At 59.5% G+C, this 20452-nt stretch overlaps 2 protein-coding genes across 3 annotated transcripts; one reads left to right on the forward strand and one right to left on the reverse strand.

The window, feature by feature from the left end:
* Positions 1–219: 219 nt before the first annotated feature.
* INPPL1 (inositol polyphosphate phosphatase like 1) lies at positions 220–15072 on the forward strand. Of its 2 annotated transcripts, XM_081065092.1 has the most exons (29): positions 220–321; positions 1135–1535; positions 4343–4406; positions 4496–4646; positions 4879–4999; positions 5253–5393; positions 5627–5720; positions 5828–5917; positions 6082–6180; positions 6278–6428; positions 6515–6621; positions 6940–7042; positions 7128–7324; positions 7624–7741; positions 8329–8425; positions 8705–8843; positions 8952–9051; positions 9131–9219; positions 9438–9519; positions 9651–9740; positions 10272–10385; positions 10524–10612; positions 11065–11152; positions 11245–11400; positions 11648–11726; positions 11821–11961; positions 13089–13761; positions 14034–14167; positions 14271–15072. In XM_081065092.1, exons 2-29 carry the CDS (start codon positions 1339–1341, stop codon positions 14359–14361), a joined length of 3795 nt encoding a protein of 1264 aa, XP_080921218.1. In that variant the 5' UTR covers positions 220–321; positions 1135–1338; the 3' UTR covers positions 14362–15072. The 2 variants fall into 2 exon arrangements, with proteins under 2 accessions (XP_080921218.1, XP_080921217.1); XM_081065091.1 differs by lacking the exon at positions 220–321 and having other exon boundaries at positions 1346–1535; positions 4496–4656.
* A 657-nt stretch (positions 15073–15729) lies between these two features.
* PHOX2A (paired like homeobox 2A) lies at positions 15730–19516 on the reverse strand (the record flags this gene model as incomplete). Its single annotated transcript, XM_081063005.1, has 3 exons — positions 15730–16179; positions 17024–17211; positions 19300–19516. 3 exons carry the CDS (start codon positions 19514–19516, stop codon positions 15730–15732), a joined length of 855 nt encoding a protein of 284 aa, XP_080919131.1.
* Positions 19517–20452: the final 936 nt, after the last annotated feature.

A 20452-nucleotide genomic window follows, 5' to 3' on the forward strand; every position in this document is an offset into this window, starting at 1 on the left:
TAACATTACCCCCATTTTACAGAGCGGGAAGGCGAGGCTCGAATTAGTGGCGTGACTTGCCCGAGGTCACTCCGCGCATCAGTGGGTCCGGGAGAGAGACAAGGGGTCAGGGGAGGCGGGGCGCGGGTGCCCCCCGGCTCCGCCGCGAGCCGCGGGGGCGGAGCGGCAGGCGGGGCGGAAGGCGAGGGGGGGTGCAGCGGCAGAGGATGGCCATCTTAAGTGGCCGCTGAGAGTCTAGGGCCGCTTCCCCCGGGAAGGGGACATCGGAGCGGCCCAGGAGGTGGAAGGGTCGGCGCGCGGCGGCCGCGGCTCTGGGGAGAGGTCGGGAGCCCAGGGGTTGGGGGGAACTTTTTCTGGACGGGCTAGGGAGGCCTGGTCTCGGACTGCTGAACCCCTCAAGGCCCGGGCCTGCGGGTATGGGGGATGGTGCGAGGGAACTTGGCCAAGAGGGAGGAAAGGCTCTGCCCGGGCTTAGAGGGGCCACCAGGGACAGTGCGTTGGGATTTGAGGACACTGCATCTCGTCTGAGGGTTTGTGGGGGATCGGATCTCTATGGAGGGGACCCCCCACGGGATTTGTCGAGGGTTGGACCCAGTGGAGTCTGGGGGTTCAGGTCTAAGGGGGGCTGGATTTGACGGGAGTCGGGGCCGCAGTAATGGGAGGAGGTTCATCCTAGGTCCTCGCTGGTTTTGGGAACTCGATTCCGCGAGGCTGTAGGGGGGGCAAATAGAAAGGATTTGGGTGCAGTCAGACGTCTATGGGAGTTGGGGGTCATATCACTGCGAGTACTGAAGGGGACTCATTCTCAGGGGAGGGGGTCGGGATTCCGAAGTGTCGGGCGCGGGATGGGGGGACTTGGACTCCTCTGGGGCGATTGGCTGGATCTCCTCCGGGTGATGGTGGCGGGGCAGGATCATTGTGGGGTTTGGGTGGCCAGTCATCCCTGGGGTTTCGGGGGTCCCGGGTCCTGCAGGAATGCGGGTGGGGGAATCAACGCCGCCGGGAAGAGGTAGGGGCAGGGGCGGTCCGGGCGGTGGGCCGAGCGGAGGAGGAGGGGGCCGGCCGCCGGCTCTGCGCTCTGCTCCTCCTGCCCCTCCCCCGCCGCTTCTGAACAAACTTTTCTTTCTCTTCAAGTTGAGGCCGGCGCTGCAGGCGGCGGCGGTTGTGCGGCGAACCAGGCGGCCTGCGCGGCGGAGCGCGGAGCCGGGATCCCCGACTCGGCCCGGTCCGCCGAGCCTCAGGCCCGGAGCCCGGGACCTGTCCCATCCTCAGCCGCCATCGTGCCGGGGGGATGGCGCCGGGCGGTGGGCAAGGGCGGCGCTGAGCCCTGCGCGGGCCATGGCCTCGGCGTGTGGGGCGCCGGGTCCCGGGGGCGCCGGGCCGGGGGGCGCGCTGGGCAGCCCGGCCCCCGCCTGGTACCACCGAGACCTGAGCCGCGCTGCTGCCGAGGAGCTGTTGGCCCGGGCAGGCCGTGATGGCAGCTTCCTGGTCCGAGACAGCGAGAGCGTGGCGGGTGCCTTCGCGCTCTGCGTCCTGTGAGTGGCGCTGGGGCTCCCCCGGCGAGGGCACGGCCTGGGGTTCCTTGAGTGTATGAGGATGGCTTGGGACAATGGGACGCTAGCGCCCCCCAGAGTGGGGCCTTGGCTTTATGCAGAAGCTGGGGAAGGATGCAAGGAGCACTTCCTTCCTGCTGTGTGTCTGGGGCACTTTCTGGGGCCTTGATGTTAAGTGTGTGCGGTCCTGTTACCGGGGTGGCTGTAAGGGGGAAATGCAGGGAGTCTCTGACAGACCCCCTCAGGCACCCTCCGGGTAGAAGGAGCAGGTGTGTGTGTGTGTGTGGGGGGGGGACTACCTTTGCAGCTGTGTGTAGTGCTGTTGATACAGAGATTGGCTGTTTACATTGGTAGGCATAGTGGGAGATGAGGCCCGAGGTACTGATGGGGTGTGTGAGGATGGTCAGCAGCTCCCTTAGGGGGCCTCACTCTGCCTCCAGGACTGAGGTTGGAGCCTGCCTGGCTGTGTTTGCTTGGGGCTGCCGGGCAGGGTGGTGTGGAGAAGAAGGGGGTGAGGCTGTATGGGGCCATGTCATTATTTCATGAATCAATGAGTGAGTGTGTGTGCCCTGGCTCCTGGCTGCACTAGCCCTGAGCTATGAGCGCTGAGTGTGGGCCTAGACTCGGCAGCTCTCTGAGTGGGCCTGGTCCTCTGCCTATACCCATCAGCCGTGTGTGGCGGTGGTGTTGGGGTGAGTTTGCACTTTCAGTTGTAGAGTCTTCTCTCTGAGCTCTCCCCCGCACCACTCAGTCTGACACTGGGTGGGCTCCCGTGGGTCTCAGGAGTGGGAGAGGTGGTAAAGTGGGAAGCCAGCTACAGGGCTGCTTTGTTTAGATCTGGTTATGTTCCCTCTTAGCCACAGGAGACCACCCAACCCCCGTTCCTCTGTTCCTTCCCCTCTGCTTTCTGTACATCTTTGCGGGTGCATTGGCAAAAAATTGGGGCTGAGTTTACCTCTCAGGGGACATTTGGCAATGTCTAGAGACATTTTTGGTTGTCACAACTGGGATGGTGCTACTGGTATCTAGTGGGTAGAAGCCAGAGATGCTGCTAAACGTCCTACAAACACAGGACAGTCCTTCAGAACAAAGGATGATAGAGGCCAAAACACCACTAGTGCTGAGGTTGAGGAACCCTGACCTAGGCAGTGGACCTAACGAGGAAGAGGCACTAAGGCTCAGCTTATGCCCCAAGTCTGAGGCTCAGCAGGGGAAACTAAAGAGGGACAGCCTGGGCAGATGAATATCCTAGAGCCCTGCCTCCTAGTCCCCTCCGAGGCACTACCCCCTAATTAGGGAGGGGCGGAAGGCAGGTGCTCTGTCAGCTGTTGAGTGGGAGGGGGACAGCTGGGCCTGTGTCTGGCTGAGGAACCTTATTGTCCCAGGAGGGGAGAATCCTGGCTCCATTGCCAGGGGAGGAAATGGGTGGGGTGAGGGTCTGTGGCAGGGGTGCTTCAGCTTTGCCAGCTGACTCTGGCTACTCCTTGCATCTCAGGAGCCTTGGGGTTCGACAGTCAGAAACATTTACTTACCTGTATTCACACCTACATGTACGTGGGTAACATTCAGAACACATTCCTGCCCCAACAGGCGCAGGCAATCTGACCAGCAGGCCAGGTTATAGGCCCTGGCGTCTGCCCTGGCTTTGAATCCCAGCTCTGCCTTTTACCTGCTTTGTGACCTTAGGCAAATTACTTTTCCTCTGTGAGCCTCAGTTTCCTTTTCTGGAGAATGGGGATAATACCTGCCTCAAAAAGTGAAGATTAAGTGAGATCACGTCTGTAGGGTGCTGAGTACCTGGTCTGTCACAGAGACAGGGCTCAGTTAATGGGATGCTATTATTGTTATAAACACAGGTCCACAGTCCACAAACGAACACACCCAGTCAACACACAGACACCCGCGTGGCTTGTGTCTGGTTGGCAGCCAAGAGTGTCCTCAGAAAGGGCTTACTTGAGGGAAGGGGATGATCCTGTGGCCAAGGTATAGGGTCTTCTCACACAGGCATTTGGTCTTCTCTCAGGCCCAGTGCCCCTTCCTGCCCAATATACACAGGCCCAGGTGACTCCCTTGGGCAAGACTGCTCTGAGGTGTGGCTGCAGAGGGAGTTTTCCAGCCCCACTGAGAATGGTCTGCACCACCCAGGCCTGGCTCAGCTGTCACCTGCTCAGCTGTTGCTGCCATCTGTCAACACCCCTCTTGCCCCTCCTCAGTTTGGGGCTCCTAGAGGCCTAGTCTCCCACAGGGGGCCTCCTTGGGTCATCCCAATTTCCTGGTGTCTGGGGAAAGGGGGAGAAATCCCTAGAGTGACACCCCTACACACCCTAGCACAACTGCCCGGACACACCGAACTTCAGCAGAGCTAGACACCAACGTAAACACAGACAGCAGGCACATGTGTTAGCATATCGCCGATGCATGCAAACAGCGGTTACCCAGGCTTCTGAGGACTCTTACTTGGCGGGGGACCCAGACTGGTACCATAGCCCAGAGGGGCTGTTTAGACAGCTGTGGAGGCCACAAAAGAGCTGCCTGTTGCTTTCCAGGCCCTGCAGTGGGTGTGGAGACTATGTAGGCCTGGGTGGGGGATGGGGAGTTCTGCTTATTGGTGACTCTAGCAGGATAGATGTGGACAGGGCCCATCATTAGCCTTGGATAGCCTGGGCAAATGGTTTTAGGGAAACCAAACTGAAAGGGCGGGGTCTGAGCACAGTGACAGGAGGAGAGGTGCCTTGGGGCTTCAACCCCATCCTGGGGGTAACAGATTCTGACCCTTGCCTTGCTGTCAGGTATCAGAAGCATGTGCACACATATCGAATTTTACCTGATGGAGAAGACTTCCTGGCTGTGCAGGTAGGAGCTTGGACCCTGACTCGACCTTGATTCTAGCCTATTGCTTGGGACTGGCTGGCTAACCTTTCTCTCACCCTTGCTGGTCTCAGACCTCGCAAGGCGTGCCTGTGCGCCGCTTCCAGACCCTGGGGGAGCTCATCGGCCTGTACGCCCAGCCCAACCAGGGCCTCGTGTGCGCCCTGCTGCTGCCTGTGGAGCGGGAGCGAGAGCTGGACCCCTCAGACGACCGCGATGCCTCAGGTGCCACCCGGTGTGCAGTGTGCAAATGCCTTCCCTGCCCTGTGGTCAGACGCTACCTGCTTCTTCCCATCCCATTTTCTCAACCCACTTCCCCTAACGCCCCCTACCCCTGACCATGATGCTAGGGCCCTTTACCCCCTTTCCATGGAAGTCTCTGACCGCCATGGCACTCCCCCATATTTCACTGAGGGCAGGAGGCCCAGAAAGATTCCCCGCTGATCCCTGTCCACAGATGGGGAGGATGAGAAGCCCCCGCTGCCCCCGCGCTCTGGCTCCACCAGCACTTCTGCCCCTATGGGGCCCAGCAGCCCCCCGCCAGCCCCTGAGACCCCTACAACTCCAGCTGCTGAGAGGTAAGACCTCAACACCCTCCACTAAGCAGGAAGTCCCTTTCTCCTTTGGGAACTGTGTCCTCACCAAAGGTGGAGAGACCTCTTAAGCCCCAGCCCCACCCTCAGGGATCCCCATCGCATCTCAGCCCCAGAGACAGACACCCTGATCCATGGCACTTTGGTTGTCACCAGTATCATCTCCTCTAAGGACAGGATAAGGTTGCTAGGACAGGGTCAGCAGGGCCTCCACTGACTTCTTAACCCCTCCCCGAAGTGCTCCCAATGGGCTGAGTACTGTCTCGCACGAGTACCTGAAGGGCAGCTACGGGCTGGACCTGGAGGCTGTTCGGAGTGGAGCCAGCAACCTGCCCCACCTCACCCGCACCCTCGCCACCTCATGCCGGAGGCTGCACAGGTACCTGGGACATCCAACACCGTGCACTGCACACTTAACCTCTGACCTGTCCTCATCTATTCCCCCTTGCTGCGTAAATGCCCTGACCTCTGACCCTGAACAGGGATCCAGTCGTTGCCTCCTGACTGTTCCTCACCTGAACCCTTGTATCCTCATGGTGGAGGCTGCAGCCCTCCTTTCCCTGTATTTGGATCGGGGGGTGGGGAGTTTTTCTGACTTGATTTCTCTCCTAGTGAGGTGGACAAGGTCCTGTCGGGTCTGGAGATCCTGTCCAAGGTGTTTGACCAGCAGAGCTCACCCATGGTGACCCGCCTTTTGCAGCAGCAGGTGGGCTTGTGGGGAGACCTCTGGGGAATGGGTTCATGTTCTGGGGCTGGGTGGGCGACCTCCTGCTTGGTGGCCTCATGTACAAGCCTCATTCTTTCTCCCCGCAGAACCCACCACAGACTGGGGAGCAGGAACTAGAGAGCCTAGTGCTGAAGCTATCGGTGTTAAAGGACTTCCTGTCAGGCATCCAGAAGAAGGTAACCTGACTCTGACCTCTGACCCCTGATCCACCATTCCCTGACCACTCGCATTGGCCTAACTGATCTCACACTGAATCTATAGTTTAACATTGACCCAACCTCAGCTGTGCCTCTCCTGGCCCCAGCCCTCTGACCTTATCCCCTGACCTTGCCCCCTCCAGGCTTTGAAGGCCCTACAGGATATGAGTTCCACAGCTCCCCCGGCTCCGCTGCAGCCGTCCACACGTAAGGCCAAGACCATCCCCGTGCAGGCCTTTGAGGTACATGGCAGGGCGTGCCAGGTTGGTCCTCATGAGCTGAACGGGGTGCTGCCTGCCCCAAGGTCTTTTCAGCACCTCCTTACCTCCTGGCCTGCAGGTGAAGCTGGATGTGACCCTGGGTGACCTGACCAAGATTGGGAAATCACAGAAGTTCACGCTGAGCGTGGACGTGGAGGGCGGGCGGCTGGTGTTGCTGCGGAGACAGCGGGACTCACAGGAGGACTGGACAACCTTCACGCATGACCGCAGTGAGCCAGGGCCTGACCTGGGAGGGTGGACAGGGTAGCCCCGGCCTTGGAGCACAGCCCAGTGTGACCCATCCTCTATCCCCTAGTTCGCCAGCTCATTAAGTCCCAGCGTGTCCAGAACAAGCTGGGCGTTGTGTTTGAGAAGGAGAAGGACCGGACACAGCGCAAGGACTTCATCTTCATCAGTGCCCGGGTGAGCAGCAGGTTGGCCAGGCCACCGGCAGCTGCGGGCTTCCCTCCCATGGGATGGGAAGAGAGGGGACGAAGGATGGAAGCATGTCATCCTTCCTGGCGGGTGGGTCTGACCGGGCAGAGGGTACGCATATGGGGCGTGGGTGGCCTGCGGATGGATTCAAATGCTCATTCAAACGTTTGCTGAGCACCTGTTATATGCATGAGTAGTGGGTGTGTCGTGGTGAACCAGACAGGCATGATCCTCCCCTCGTGGTATCCCTGTGGAAGGGGGGTTCCCTGGCTGCCCCCCTGCCCTGACTGGCTGCTGTCTCCCCAGAAGCGGGAGGCCTTCTGCCAGTTGCTGCAGCTCATGAAGAACAAGCACTCGAAGCAGGATGAACCTGACATGATCTCCGTCTTCATAGGCACCTGGAACATGGGTCAGGCCCGGGGGCAGGGGCTGACGAGGGGAGAGAAATGGCCCCAGGGCAGGGCCTGACCACTCCCTGTCCCCTCCACCTCCAGGAAGTGTGCCACCTCCGAAAAATGTGACGTCTTGGTTCACATCGAAGGGTCTGGGGAAGACCCTGGATGAGGTCACAGTGACCATACCCCATGACATCTATGTTTTTGGGACCCAGGAGAACTCGGTGGGCGACCGAGAGTGGCTGGACCTGCTCCGCGGGGGCCTCAAGGAGCTCACAGATCTGGATTACCGCCCGGTGAGGGGGGCCATCTTGTCCAGTCCCCTCTCCTCACTCACCACCCCCAAACTATCCTGCTTGACCATAGTAACCCTGGGGAACACAACGTGACTGGCTGACCCTCCCCATCGGTATATCCTTTAGGAGACCTAACCTGTCCACGCTGTGGGAGGGTCTGTTTCTCTCTGGTTCCTGAGAAACAAGGATAGCAGGCCTTCCTATCCTGTGCCTGCCACGACTGTCCAGTGTGGGCTGATGGGGGTGGTGCCGAGAGCAGCCCAGCTCAGGACAGAGGTGACCCTGCATCCTCTATCTAGATTGCCATGCAGTCACTGTGGAACATCAAGGTGGCTGTGCTGGTCAAGCCAGAGCATGAGAACCGCATCAGCCACGTCAGCACGTCCAGCGTGAAGACTGGCATTGCCAACACGCTGGGTGAGCAGAGCGGGCGGGGTCTGTATCCACACCTCCTGTTTCCTCGCCAGCCCAGGCTCTCTCTGTTTTGGGTGGTCTCAGCTTTTCCATGTATAGAACTCTTTCAACTTGGTAAAGCACGTTCATATTCTAAATCTCTTCCAGCCCCATCGGGAAGGCAGGCCAAGATAATTATCTCCGTTTCATAGGTGATAAAACTCAGGCCCAGAGTGGTTGAGTGACCGCTCCACCACAGCTAGTACGTGGTGGAGCCTGGTGCAGTGCCCATGTCTATTGGTTTGCAGTCCAGGGCTCCCCCCGGGTAGATTCTGCCCAGAACCTGTAGGTCCTTGCAGCTTCAGGCGTGGGATCCTCTGTGATCTCCGTGGGCTCTGCTCACACATGCAGACAGACTCAGGCCTTCCAGATGGACTGTGTGTGCCCCGTGTGGACCCCCAGGGAAGGTGTGGGTGTGTGTCCAGGGGCCTGCCTGCCTGCTAGCATGGGGGTGGGGGGGGAGGATCTTCCCACTACTGCTTCAAGGGGTAGAGGGGAGGGCTGGGAGCCATGTGAGGGTGACATGGGCCTTCCTCTTGTTGCCACGACAGGAAACAAGGGGGCTGTAGGGGTCTCCTTCATGTTCAATGGCACTTCATTTGGCTTTGTGAATTGCCACCTCACCTCGGGAAATGAGAAGACTGCCCGGTGAGGGGGTGCCTACCCAAATCGTCTCTTTACCCTCGTGCCCTCTTTGCCTGAGACCCATCCGTTTCCCGTATCCCAGTCCATGACCCACCTGTGTTTCCATCCCCAAAGAACCCCTCTGCCTTATCCCAATTCAAGACCCTTCTGTCTGTCCCTGACCTTGACCTTTCTCCATCCCCAGGACACTGATCCCTATGCCATCCCTGATTCCAGAGACTTCTTACCTTTCCTCCTGTCCTTGACTCCTGACCCAGGGACCTCCCCCTCTCCCCACTGTAGGCGGAACCAGAACTACCTGGACATTCTGAGGCTTCTCTCTCTGGGCGACCGGCAGCTCAGTGCCTTCGACATCTCTCTGCGTTTCACTCACCTCTTCTGGTTTGGGGACCTCAACTACCGCCTGGATATGGATATCCAGGTGTGAGCAGGGCCCAGCAGGTGGCTGGTAGGATGGCTGGGCTGGGGGTCAGAGGCTCTGACCTCTGGCTCAGAGGAAAGGGCTCCAGCCTTTGTGTCTCCACCCCAGGAGATCCTGAACTACATCAGCAGGAAGGAGTTTGAGCCCTTGCTCAGAGTGGACCAGCTCAACTTAGAGAGGGAAAAGCACAAGGTCTTCCTTCGATTCAGTGAGTGAGGGCCCAGTAGGAGGTCTCTGAGGGCCAGAAGTCCGTGGAGTCCCTGAGCCCTATCCCCTGCCTTCCCTAGGTGAGGAGGAGATCTCCTTCCCGCCTACTTACCGCTACGAGCGGGGTTCCCGGGACACATACGCCTGGCACAAGCAGAAGCCGACTGGGGTGAGTGGGAACAGGGTGGGCCTTGGAGATCCCAGGGCTGCAGTGGACCAAGAACGTATGTGAGGTCAAGGGCATGGGCCTCTGCAGTTAGCACTCTAGCACCTATGACCCCTCTGAGGCCATAGGTGTGGGGCCTCACCAGCTCTGGAGGGAGTGGGGGGCTCACAGTGAGCAACCCCCAGCTGTCAGCCCTGACCACGCTGCCGTCCCTGTCCCAGGTCCGGACCAATGTGCCTTCATGGTGTGACCGGATTCTCTGGAAATCCTATCCCGAGACCCACATCATCTGCAATTCCTATGGTCAGAGCCTCCCTGACAGGGTGATGGGTGATCCTGGGTGCTCAATGTCCTGACTCTGCCCCAACTTTGGGAAGTGAGAGCAGAGAGTAAAGAGCTTTCCCCTGACTCCCTACTCCTATCCTCCTCCCAAGGTTGTACCGATGATATTGTCACCAGCGACCACTCCCCCGTTTTTGGGACATTTGAGGTTGGAGTTACCTCTCAGTTCATCTCCAAGAAAGGTGACTATTCTGGATGTGCTTGTGGGTATGGCACACATCTAGGTGGGCACAGGTGGAAGCCTGGGATGTGCATTGGTTTGAATGTGTGTTTGTGTGTGTGTACATGTACATGCAGGGATGTTTCTGAACATGATGTGTGAGGGTGTCTGTGTGCCTGGGTCATTGTGAGAGGTACATGCACGTGAGTATGTGTGCATATGTTTGAATATAAACATGTATATGTGTTCACTTGGGGCCACATGTGTGCCCCTGAGTGTGCCTGATGGTATGGTGGATTACTGGCGGGCAACCCCTGTGGCATTCTGCTGCCCAGCCCCCTCTTAGATGGCCTCTCATCCTTGAGTTGTCTGTCTGCCCTGATGCAGGATCTGGGCTTTGGGGTCTTCCTGTTTCGTGGCACTGAGGAGGCCCCTCCTGGTCCTCCCTTCTGCTCTGCCAGGGCCCCTGATTTCCTGTCCCAGGGCTGTTTCTCTCTCCTGTTCCTGCCACCCTCTCAGCTCTCACGTCTGCCTTCTTCCCCCTGCCCCTCAGGGCTCTCAAAGACTTCAGACCAGGCCTACATTGAGTTTGAGAGCATCGAGGCCATTGTGAAGACAGCCAGCCGCACCAAGTTCTTCATTGAGTTCTACTCCACCTGCCTGGAGGGTCAGAGGGGCCCCAGAGCTGGAGTGGGCCAGGCGGGGGGTGGGAGGCCAGAAGTGCCCAGAGCAGTCAGCCCTCTAATTAGGGGGAAGAGTAGCTGGGAGGTGGCACTCAGTTGCGTGTCCTCTACCCCCACCCCAGAGTACAAGAAAAGCTTCGAGAATGATGCCCAGAGCAGTGACAACATCAACTTCCTCAAAGTGCAGTGGTCCTCGCGCCAGCTGCCCACGGTAAGGCTGCAGGCAGGGCCTGGGCTTTCAGTGAGGGCACAGAGAGAGGTGTGGTAGAGTGAATTCGGGGGGCCTGGCTGGGAGGGCAGGCAGAGCGCACGCATGTGTGTGCATGTGGTCGGGTAGGGAGTGGGCATGAGTGAGGATGAGGGTGTTTGCTTTATTTGGGAGGTGTGAAACAAAGTCACAGTTTGTTCATTCATTCAATAAATACTTCTTGAGCCTTTCTTAAATGTCAGGCCCTTGAGGATGCAGAAAATTAATTAGTTACAATGCTATTAAGTGCTTTGATAGGCCCATGTGGAGCTGTGTCTTCTGTGTTAAGGATTTAGGGTCTTTCCTCAAGAGTTGAGTGGGAGTGAGCATGCACGAGCCTGAGAGTGGGGCCAGTGGTGTCGGGCAGGAGGGGGTGGTGGGGGCTTTGTTCCTCACTAGGCCTCTTCTCTTCCCAGCTGAAGCCCATTCTCGCTGACATCGAGTACCTGCAGGACCAGCACCTCCTGCTCACAGTCAAGTCCATGGATGGCTATGAATCTTACGGTGAGGGGGCAGGGGTGCCAAGGGGCACAGGAAGCCAGGCAGGGTCCTAGGAACGTTTGGGAGCCTGTGGGTCTGCTCCTTCTGCCCTTCAGGGGAGTGCGTCGTGGCGCTCAAGTCTATGATTGGCAGCACGGCCCAGCAGTTCCTGACCTTCCTGTCCCACCGTGGCGAGGAGACAGGCAACATCCGCGGCTCCATGAAGGTGCGGGTGCCCACAGAGCGCCTGGGCACCCGTGAGCGGCTCTACGGTGGGGGCTCCTTTGGGAGGGGTGTGGGGCATGAGATGGGGTGGTGTGGGCAGGTCTAGGTGGGGAGGACTGGGAGTGGGAGGAGGGCATGTTGGAATCCCTGGAACACAGTATTTGGAAGTGCTGCGGCCATGGCTGGGAATGGGCCTATCCTCAAGAGTAGCTGGGAAGGGGCTAGAAAATCAGTGGGTGTCTGAGATCCAGCACTCCAGATCCCCTCTGAGCCTCCTTTCTCTTCCTCCCCCAGAGTGGATCAGCATTGATAAGGATGAAGCAGGAGCAAAGAGCAAAGCCCCTTCTGTGTCCCGAGGCAGCCAGGAGCCCAGGTGAGCGGGGGCGATGTTGGGTGTCATGTAAAGGGTACCTGGGGGCTTTGGTCAGCCCCTGCTTCATCTTCCCTGCCGCCTGCACCCCTGGCAGGTCAGGGAGCCGCAAGCCAGCCCCCACAGAGGCCTCCTGCCCATTGTCCAAGTTATTTGAAGAACCAGAGAAACCACCGCCAACTGGGAGGCCCCCAGCCCCACCTCGAGCAGCTCCCCGGGAGGAACCCTTGGCACCCAGGTGAGAGAAGAACCTGTCATCCCCGCCACTTTATCCATTGCAGTGCGTGGCTCTCAGGGCCAGCCTGCGGTGTGTCTGCTGCTTGGGTGCTCTGCCGCCCCAAGGCAGGAGGTGCTGGCGCCCTATGCCCATGGCCTCTTTGGCTCTCCAGGCCTCACTTAGGTGTGGTTCCCTGAGTCAAAGGGAACACGGTCAGCCTTTCCTCTCAATTCTGCCTTAAAAAATAGAATTAGAAATTGTTTCTGCAACAGCTTCCTCCATGTAAACAGCTGGAGCCTTCTGTGTGGAGAAGGCACATGCTTCAACTTGGGATTTCTCTCGGCGCATTCTGTCCTACAAGATGGAAATGGGTTTATGATCAAATGAGTTTGGGAAATGGTTTTTGCTAGATTCTTTTCTTAGATATTCCCAATGCATATTAGTATTAGCAAAAGCTCTGAGCATGTGGACAGGAAGGAAATCCTTTTTCAACTCTGTTGAATAGTTTCCCAAACTTAATGGGCCAGGAAACTTCTTTTCTACACAATAACTATTAATATCCTGGGGAACTAGTGTTCTGTGGATCATACTTTGGGAAAGTAAGGCTTGCTTTCTAATTATATTGGATTATTTCTTGAACTTAAATAAAAACTCCTAGGTCCAGTTTGGTCCTTTTTTCACTCATCTTCAGCTGTTATCAATCACCTTCGTTTTATCACCAGACTTTCATAAAACTAACCTGAATTCCTGAGTAAGATTCCTCAGTAGACTGGCCCTTCAGATGCCTCTGGAGACTTTCCAAATCGTGCTGGTCACTCTCATCAAAGGCCTTTCTTTATTGCCCTGCCTTCTGGCACCTGTTTTCATCCCTTTACACTCAGGTTTCACAGTGACAAGTCATAAAAGATCTGAATCTCAGCGAGTGAGGCAAGGAAGTTTAGGTGTTATCCACTCAACTACCCCGTTCCCCAGTGGGAGATGAGGACACCAAGGACCAGCGAGGGAAAGGGATGTGCTTAACATCATTTGCAAGTCTAGGACTGGTGCCCACGTCTCCTGGCTCCAAACCTGGTTTTCCTTCCACTGCACCTACTATCTTCAATTTGGGTTTCTGGGTCCTGACTTAATTATCCTGCTCCCTTACCCAGGTTGAAGCCAGAGGGGGCTCCAGAGCCAGAAGGGGTGGTGGCCCCCCCACTCAAGAACAGCTTCAATAACCCTGCCTACTACGTCCTTGAAGGGGTCCCACACCAGCTGCTGCCCCCAGAGCCACCCTCGCCTGCCAGGGCTCCTGTCCTACCTGCCACCAAGAACAAGGTGGCCATCACAGTGCCTCCTCCACAGCTCGGGCGCCATCGGCCTCCCCGTGTGGGAGAGGGGAGCTCATCAGATGAGGAATCTGGAGGCACACTGCCCCCTCCAGACTTTCCACCCCCACCATTGCCGGACTCAGCCATCTTCCTGCCCCCCAGCCTGGATCCTTTGCCAGGGCCAGTGATCCGGGGACGCAGTGGGGGTGAGGCCCGCGGCCCACCACCTCCCAAGGCCCATCCAAGACCCCCACTTCCCCCAGGTCCCTCACCCACCAGCACTTTCCTGGGGGAGGTAGCCAGTGGGGACGACCGCTCCTGCTCGGTACTGCAGATGGCCAAGACCCTGAGTGAGGTGGACTACGCTCCCGCTGGGCCTGGGCGCTCAGTGCTCCTGCCAGGCCCCCTGGAGATGCAGCCACCCCGGGGACTGCCCTCGGACTATGGCCGGCCCCTCAGCTTCCCTCCACCTCGCATCCGAGAGAGCATCCAGGAGGACCTGGCAGAGGAGGTGTGTGGACCCTGGGTGGCTGGCTGTGTGTACCTGAGGTGTGTGCTTGCCCATGAACTGTGATAACCTTTTACTCCACTATTCAACATTCAGTGGTCACCCCTCTACCCTGAGCTGTGAACTGGGGAGTTGGGGGATACATGATATAGCCCCAGTCCTTGCTTCCCTTCCCTCATCTCCAGAGCACGCGGCAGAATGTGGCTGTTTTGGGTGCTTCTGTGTGTGTGTGTGGGCACCCTTAGTGCTTCCCCTGATATGCCCTATTCCTTTAGGCTCCATGCCCGCAGGGCGGGCGAGCTGGCAGGCTGGGCGAGGCGGGCATGGGCGCCTGGCTGCGGGCCATCGGCTTGGAGCGCTATGAGCAGGGCCTGGTGCACAATGGCTGGGACGACCTGGAGTTTCTCAGGTGGGGGCGGGGCTGGAGGCGGGTGCGGTGGATCTGGCCCCAGGGGCGGAGCTACGGGCCCTCCGGAGCACCTCGCCCATCTCCCAGACTCTCCCTCTTACAGCGACATCACCGAGGAGGACCTGGAGGAGGCCGGGGTGCAGGACCCAGCTCACAAGCGCCTGCTTCTGGACACCCTGCAGCTCAGCAAGTGATCGTGGTGGCGCTGCCAAGCTGCGAACCCGGAGCTCCTCCCGCCCCCCCCAAACACCCAGCCGTGGCCGGGAGTTGAAAAGTTATGAGGGGCGTGGCAGTACCTCCCTGCGTATTTATTGGGGATCTGCGTTCCCCACTGCCCAATCATTTGGAATGCCCTAATGAGGACATCCTGCCCCTCGCCTTTTGGTCTGGGCGCCAGAGATCAGTTGCCGTGGTTACCAAGGACCTTGGTTATTCTGGTGCTGTCCTCCCTTTCTGGACTCCTCCTCCCAGCCCCAGGGGTGTCTGAGGGGTCCATTTGGGTACGTCTGGGCCCCCACTTTAATCCCTGTTTCCTCCAGCCTGAATTACAGGCAGAGGGGCTCAGCTAGGACTTCTCCCCAACCCTCACTCTGGGGTGTCCATCCGGAAATGAAGGAACAGCCCAAGGACTGGGCTGGGGTTTATTTAAGCTTTTCTGTGTGGGTTTAGGGAAGGCGGGCACTTTAACTGGGGCCGGTAAGGGGTGGGGGGAGGATTTCTGCCATAAAGTGCCAGTTTGCTTAGTTCTCACTGTCTCCTGGTCTATACCATCCTATGTGGGCACGCGTGGGTCCTTGGTGGTCCTGGTAGCATGGGGGACTGGGCTCTTGCAGGCAGCCTATCCCCATCCTGGGTACTCAGAGGGGTTGCCAACATGATGTCTTCAATAAATTAAGTTTTATTTGGATTGAGCAAAACTCACCTCAATAAATTACAAGTTTTAGAAAGGAAAAGAACAACAACAACAAAAAAATCAAGAGGAAACCCCTCTGTCCCATTGTCCTGGCAGTCCCTCCACTCTTCTAAGGGGCCTACCCTCTGTGCCAGACCGGCTGCGGATGGGAGAAAAGGCGTGAGGGACAAATTGGCGGTTTCTACCCTTCAGGCTGCTGATTACTCCTGTGACCCCGACCTTTACATGGGTGGGGCAGCCGGTTGGTCACCATGGTGAGGAATGACCCAGCCTGCTGCAGAGCGAGGGGAGGAGGCCGGCTATTCCTCCTTGAAGACCTTCACATTCGAGCACTGTGTTAGGAACAGGCGTTGTTTGATTCCGGTTCCAAAGAAAGCCAAGCTAGAAGGGGCTCCAGGCTCTCTTGGGGTGGTGTGGGGGGTGTCCCAGTGAAAAGTACCCCACTCTGCTGGGTGGGGGTGGGTGAGGACGAGAGTGGCCCTGACCTGGTCTCCAAAGCTGGGGAGGGCACACCTAGGGGTCACACGGTGGAAGGCGGGGACGGATGGGGACTTCCAGGCAGGCGGCCGGGATGGGGACGGACTCTGTCAGGTCCTGGAGGGGCAGGGGCGTCTCTGGGGGCAGACCCGGAGCCTCCAGAGACCGGCGGCTAGAAGAGATTGGTCTTGAGGGCGGGGCCGGGCTTCCGGTGGAAAGAGGACAGAACCCCCGAGAAGGGCCCAGGCCCGGGCTCTGCTGGCTGCCAGGCCTTAAGCAGCTCGGCCGCTCCCGCGCCCGGCCCGCCGCCCCCGCCGCCCGCCACACCGGCCCACAACGGGCCCTTGAGCGACTGTGGCCCCGGCCCAGGGCCGGGCCCGGCACCCAGGGCGGCTGGCAGTGGGCTGGGGCTCAGGCGCGGGCTGGCCAGGCCGGGGGCGGGCGGCGGCGGCAGTGACGCGGTGCTGTCCGGCGTTGGGCTGCACGTGGACTCCTTGGAGTCGTCGTCCTCGGACGAGCAGCGCGCCTCGCCCTTTTTGGCGCCCGCTGCGCCCGCTGCACCCTTGGCGCTGGCCGCGCGCTCCTGTTTGCGGAACTTCGCCCGGCGGTTCTGGAACCAGACCTGTGGGCACAGGGGCTGGTCACCCGGTCACCTGGGGCCATAAGGCACGGGTGAGTCCTCGGCCCGGAAGGGGCTGGGTCAGGGTAATCACCAGCCTTTCCAGCGTGGCCCTTCTCCGGCCTCCACCACTCAGCTCGTCTCCCCTCCACCTGCCCCGTCCTCAGGTACCTAGGGTCTTCCCTTTGGGATCTGCTCTCTCGCGTTCCTCGTCACCCAAGGCCCTGTCTCCCAAATTCCCTCCTAAGAGACGCTCCGAGAGTACCCGCCTGCAGGGTCCCGCGGAGGCCAGGGTCTCCAGTAAAATCGGGCCAGCCCGACGTCTGTACTCGGATTTGCCAGACAGACAACGGGGTTGGTCCCGGCGCAGCTTTCCTCTGCCCTGCGCCTGCCCCGGGCTCAGAGGTTTCGCGGGGCAGAGCTGGGGAGGGGAACTGAAGGAACTGACCCTCTTTCCCCCACTCCTCCGCCTCTCTGGGCCCTGAGGCCGCCCGAGGCAGCCCCTTTACCCAGCGGTCTCCGTCCTGGCTTCCCGAGCACCTCTGCACGCCCATCCGAACCAAGGGGACTGAAGGGAAATCGTGGGGCTGAACAGCTCATCTCTCCCGATGGCCTCAGGTCTGCCACGTCCTGGCCTCACCACCTCCCCAGGCTGCCCGTCTTCTCGCGCCCAGCTGTACGCAGCCTGTGTGTGCCCTGGCCCCTGACCCTTCCTAGCTTTCCTCCTGCAGGAGGCACCTGCCCGCCGCCTGGTGAGTCTCGGTCCCTCCGCCTCCCAGGTGTCGCGTATTAACCTCCTGCCCCTCCGCGGGTACACTTCCGTACACGCGCGCGCGCAAACACGCACCTGTACGCGAGCCTCAGTGAGGTCGATCTTGAGCGCCAGCTCCTCCCGCGTGTAAATGTCGGGGTAATGGGTCTCCGCGAAGACGCGCTCCAGCTCCTTAAGCTGCGCGCTGGTGAACGTGGTGCGGATGCGCCGCTGCTTGCGCTTCTCGTGCAGGCCCGACGGCTCCGGGAAGAACTTGTAGGGCACTACGGGGGTGCACGGGAGGGGGAAGCCGTGAGGGTGGCGGCGTGGGGGGCCGCGCCCCGCCCGCTCTGTCCTGCCTCTGAGGGGGTCGCTCACAGTTCCCGCCCCTGGCGCGTCTCCTCTGCTTCCTTCTCTCCAGCTCGCTGGAGCCGGCAGGGGTGAAGGCGAACAGGGCGCAGGGAGACCCAAAAGCAGCAGCGAGGGAACCAGAATCTGATCCTCCGGTCAAGGCCGCTGACCTGTTGTCGGCCTCGCCGTGTTCCCTCCACCTCGGGCGTGCCACTCCCTCAGTCAGTCTGCCCGCTAGACTTCAGGTCCTGCCCTGTCCACCCCAGCCTTGCCGGGCTGTGAGGTCTTATCCGCATCGCTGCTTTCACCAGTAACCAGTCCTGGACCTCAGCTGGGCGACCGAGACACCCCAGCCCCGGCGGAGTCACCAATCCTGCCGTGGGCTCTCCGCAGTACTGATCTGGCCCCCCTCCACCCTGCCATCCCTCTCTTTCCCAGGCCTCCCTCCTTTCCTCAGCTGCATCTCACAGGCCATTCTCCTCCAGGTGTCTCCTATTCGTCTCTCTCCACCCACACCTCTCTTCAACTTTCCCCTTCTGGACCATTCTCTTTGTGCCCACTGGGAAGGGTCCTTATTTCTCCCCACCCAGGTCCCTCCATCTTCTCTTTGCCCCTTTTCTTCCCAGGCACCCCTCTGTGTCCCAGGTCCCCAGAAGTCGGCTGCAGCCCTCCCCCTCACTCTCTTTCTATCCCTGTTTCCCACCTACCCCATCCTAGTCCCCAGTGCCCTATAGAAAGTGTTTTTGACACTATCTCCCCATCCCTCTCTCCAACCCGTTTAGGTCTCTGTATTTTTCCAGGGGTCCCCAATATCCTTCATCTTTGTCTTAGCTCCCTAGTTCTCTGTCTCCCCTAGTCCTCATCTCCAACACCCCATTCCCATCCCCACCTTCTTCATTTGTTTCCAATCTTCCTTGGTCTCCATCTCCCATACTTCCTGTCTCCATCACCTGGTTCTTATCTCCATCTCCCCAACCCTGGGTCCCAATTTCTCCCAGGTCCCCAATCTTCCTATCTCTGCTCACATCTCTCTGTACCTGTCCCTATCTCCCCCATCTCAGAACCTCATCTCTCTGGGGCCAATCTCCCCATTTCCTTTCTCCATGTCCTCAATCCCCATCCATATCGGGCCCAGAGCACCCAATCTCCCCACCCCTATTTCAGTTTCTGGCTCCATTTCTCTGGTTATCACTTCTCCAAATCCAGGTCCTTATCTCACCATCCTTCCCCACCTCCACGCCCACACCCCAGTCTTCTATTTGGGTCCCAGTGGTCTTCCCAGCAAGGAAGGAAATAAGGAGATTGGGTGGGGCACCTAGGCTCTAACTGAAGGATAGGGATGGCTGAGAGGCTCCATGAGGCTGAGGGTTCAGGTGGGGACTTGGATCAAGAGGCTTGTCTCTAGCTGGGAGAGTCTCTACGGGGAATGGGGAAATGAAAGTGGCTTAACCACCTGGGAACCCTGTTCTTCAGGTCATAGAACGGATTTCAGTGGTGCAAGAGGGTTTGTGCACAGGTGGAATGAGTCCAAAACTGGGCAGGAGGGGCCTGCTTCTGGGGCTCTAAGAAGGTTTCCATCTGAAAAGCTCAGCTGTTTGTAGGGGTCCTTGGAGGGGGTCAGGCATGAAGTGGGGGTGGGGATGGGGATGATAAGGATGGGGCTGGAGGGTCTTCCAAGAATACAGGAGATGGAGCGGTTTGGTGGTCAATCTTTGCAGGTGGGGATGGGAGGGCCTGGTAAGGGGCCTGGGGCTGGACCAGCCATCTGATTCTTTGACCCGAAAAGCGCGGGATAGGGATATGGCAGCGACAATGAGGAATGGGAAGGATGAGAGGGTGGGGCTCAACTCTGCCTAGGGTAACTCTGTCTTACAAGGGGGAAGTGGGGTCCTGCGGGGCATTTTCTGGCCAGGGCAGGGATGGCGGTAGCTTGGGAGACAGTCTCAATCACTTGCCGAGTAGGGAAGGGGCTAGGGGTTCTGCAGGATTTGGAGGGAGGGCTGCGCTGGGGCTGGGCTCACCTGCCGAGTAGGGTGCGGGCTGGTGGTCGCGTAGAGCGCCAAGCGCGCAGTTGGAGGAGCCGAGCGCGGGGCAAGGCGGCCCTGCCGCGGGGAAGGCAGGCCGTAGGGGGCTGTATTGGAAGCCGCCCGGCTGGCTGCAGGCGCCGAAGTCGCCGTAGGCGGACGCCTCCATGGCCGCCACGCACGAGTCGTACGAATTGAGGTAGGAGTAGTCCATCGGCCCGGGGGGCGAGGGCGGGGGCTGGACCGGGCCGGGTCGGGGTCGGGGTCCCGGGCCGGGTGCGGATCGGGATGGGAGTTCGAGGGCCAGGCGCCGAGGACCCAAGGCCGGCTCTGAGCGCCTGCTAGTCCGCCCGCCCCGTCGCGGCCGCTATCCGCACGGGTGCGACGCAAGTGCAGCTAGGCTCGGCCCGCGCGCCTTTTAACGCGCAGGACCCCGCTGAGGGGGCGGGGCGGGGCGAGCTCCTCGGGGCGGGGCCTGGGCGGCCCAGGCCCCGCCCCCATCCATCCCCGACCCTTCCACCCCAAAGGGTCCTCGCCGCCTGCTGAGGGCCTCGGGAGGTGCAGGGCGGGGCTTCGCGGGACCGCAGCCCTAGAGCCCCCATTCCACCCAAATCCAGACCAGACCTTTGGTCTCTAAGTATCGTGCCAGGCCAGAGGGTCCCGACCCCTTTCCCCGGTTTCCCCACCTGGGGCCCAGCAGGAGGGAGGGAGACGGGCCCGGCAGCGCTCGTGTGAAGAAGTTAATTCAATTCGTCCTGATAACCGAGTTATTCCGATCCAGCCCTCGGCCCCGCCCCCAGCGAGGTCCCATCCTGGCGGGGACCAAGGAGGCGGCCCAGGAGGGGGGACGGAGACAAGGACGACGAAGAAACGGAGCCTGGGACGGGGGCGTGGATGGAGAGAGGAGACAGAGCCGCAGACAGGGACGAGAGATACAGGTACACAGATGGAGACAAGGATGAGACATGGGCAGGAGAGGGAGATTGGAGATGGGGGCAAGAGGAAGACAGGGACGGAGAAGGAGACAAAGGTGAAACAAGGACTAGAGAAAAGCAGGGATGGAGATGGGGACAAGGCAGAGAGAGAGGAGACAGGATAAGAGAGAGAGGCAGAGGGGGATGGAGAAAGAGAGGAAGGCGACGTGGAGACA

The sequence above is a fragment of the Rhinolophus hipposideros genome, assembly GCF_964194185.1.
Source record: "Rhinolophus hipposideros genome assembly, chromosome: 10".
Taxonomy (NCBI): Eukaryota; Metazoa; Chordata; class Mammalia; order Chiroptera; family Rhinolophidae; genus Rhinolophus; species Rhinolophus hipposideros.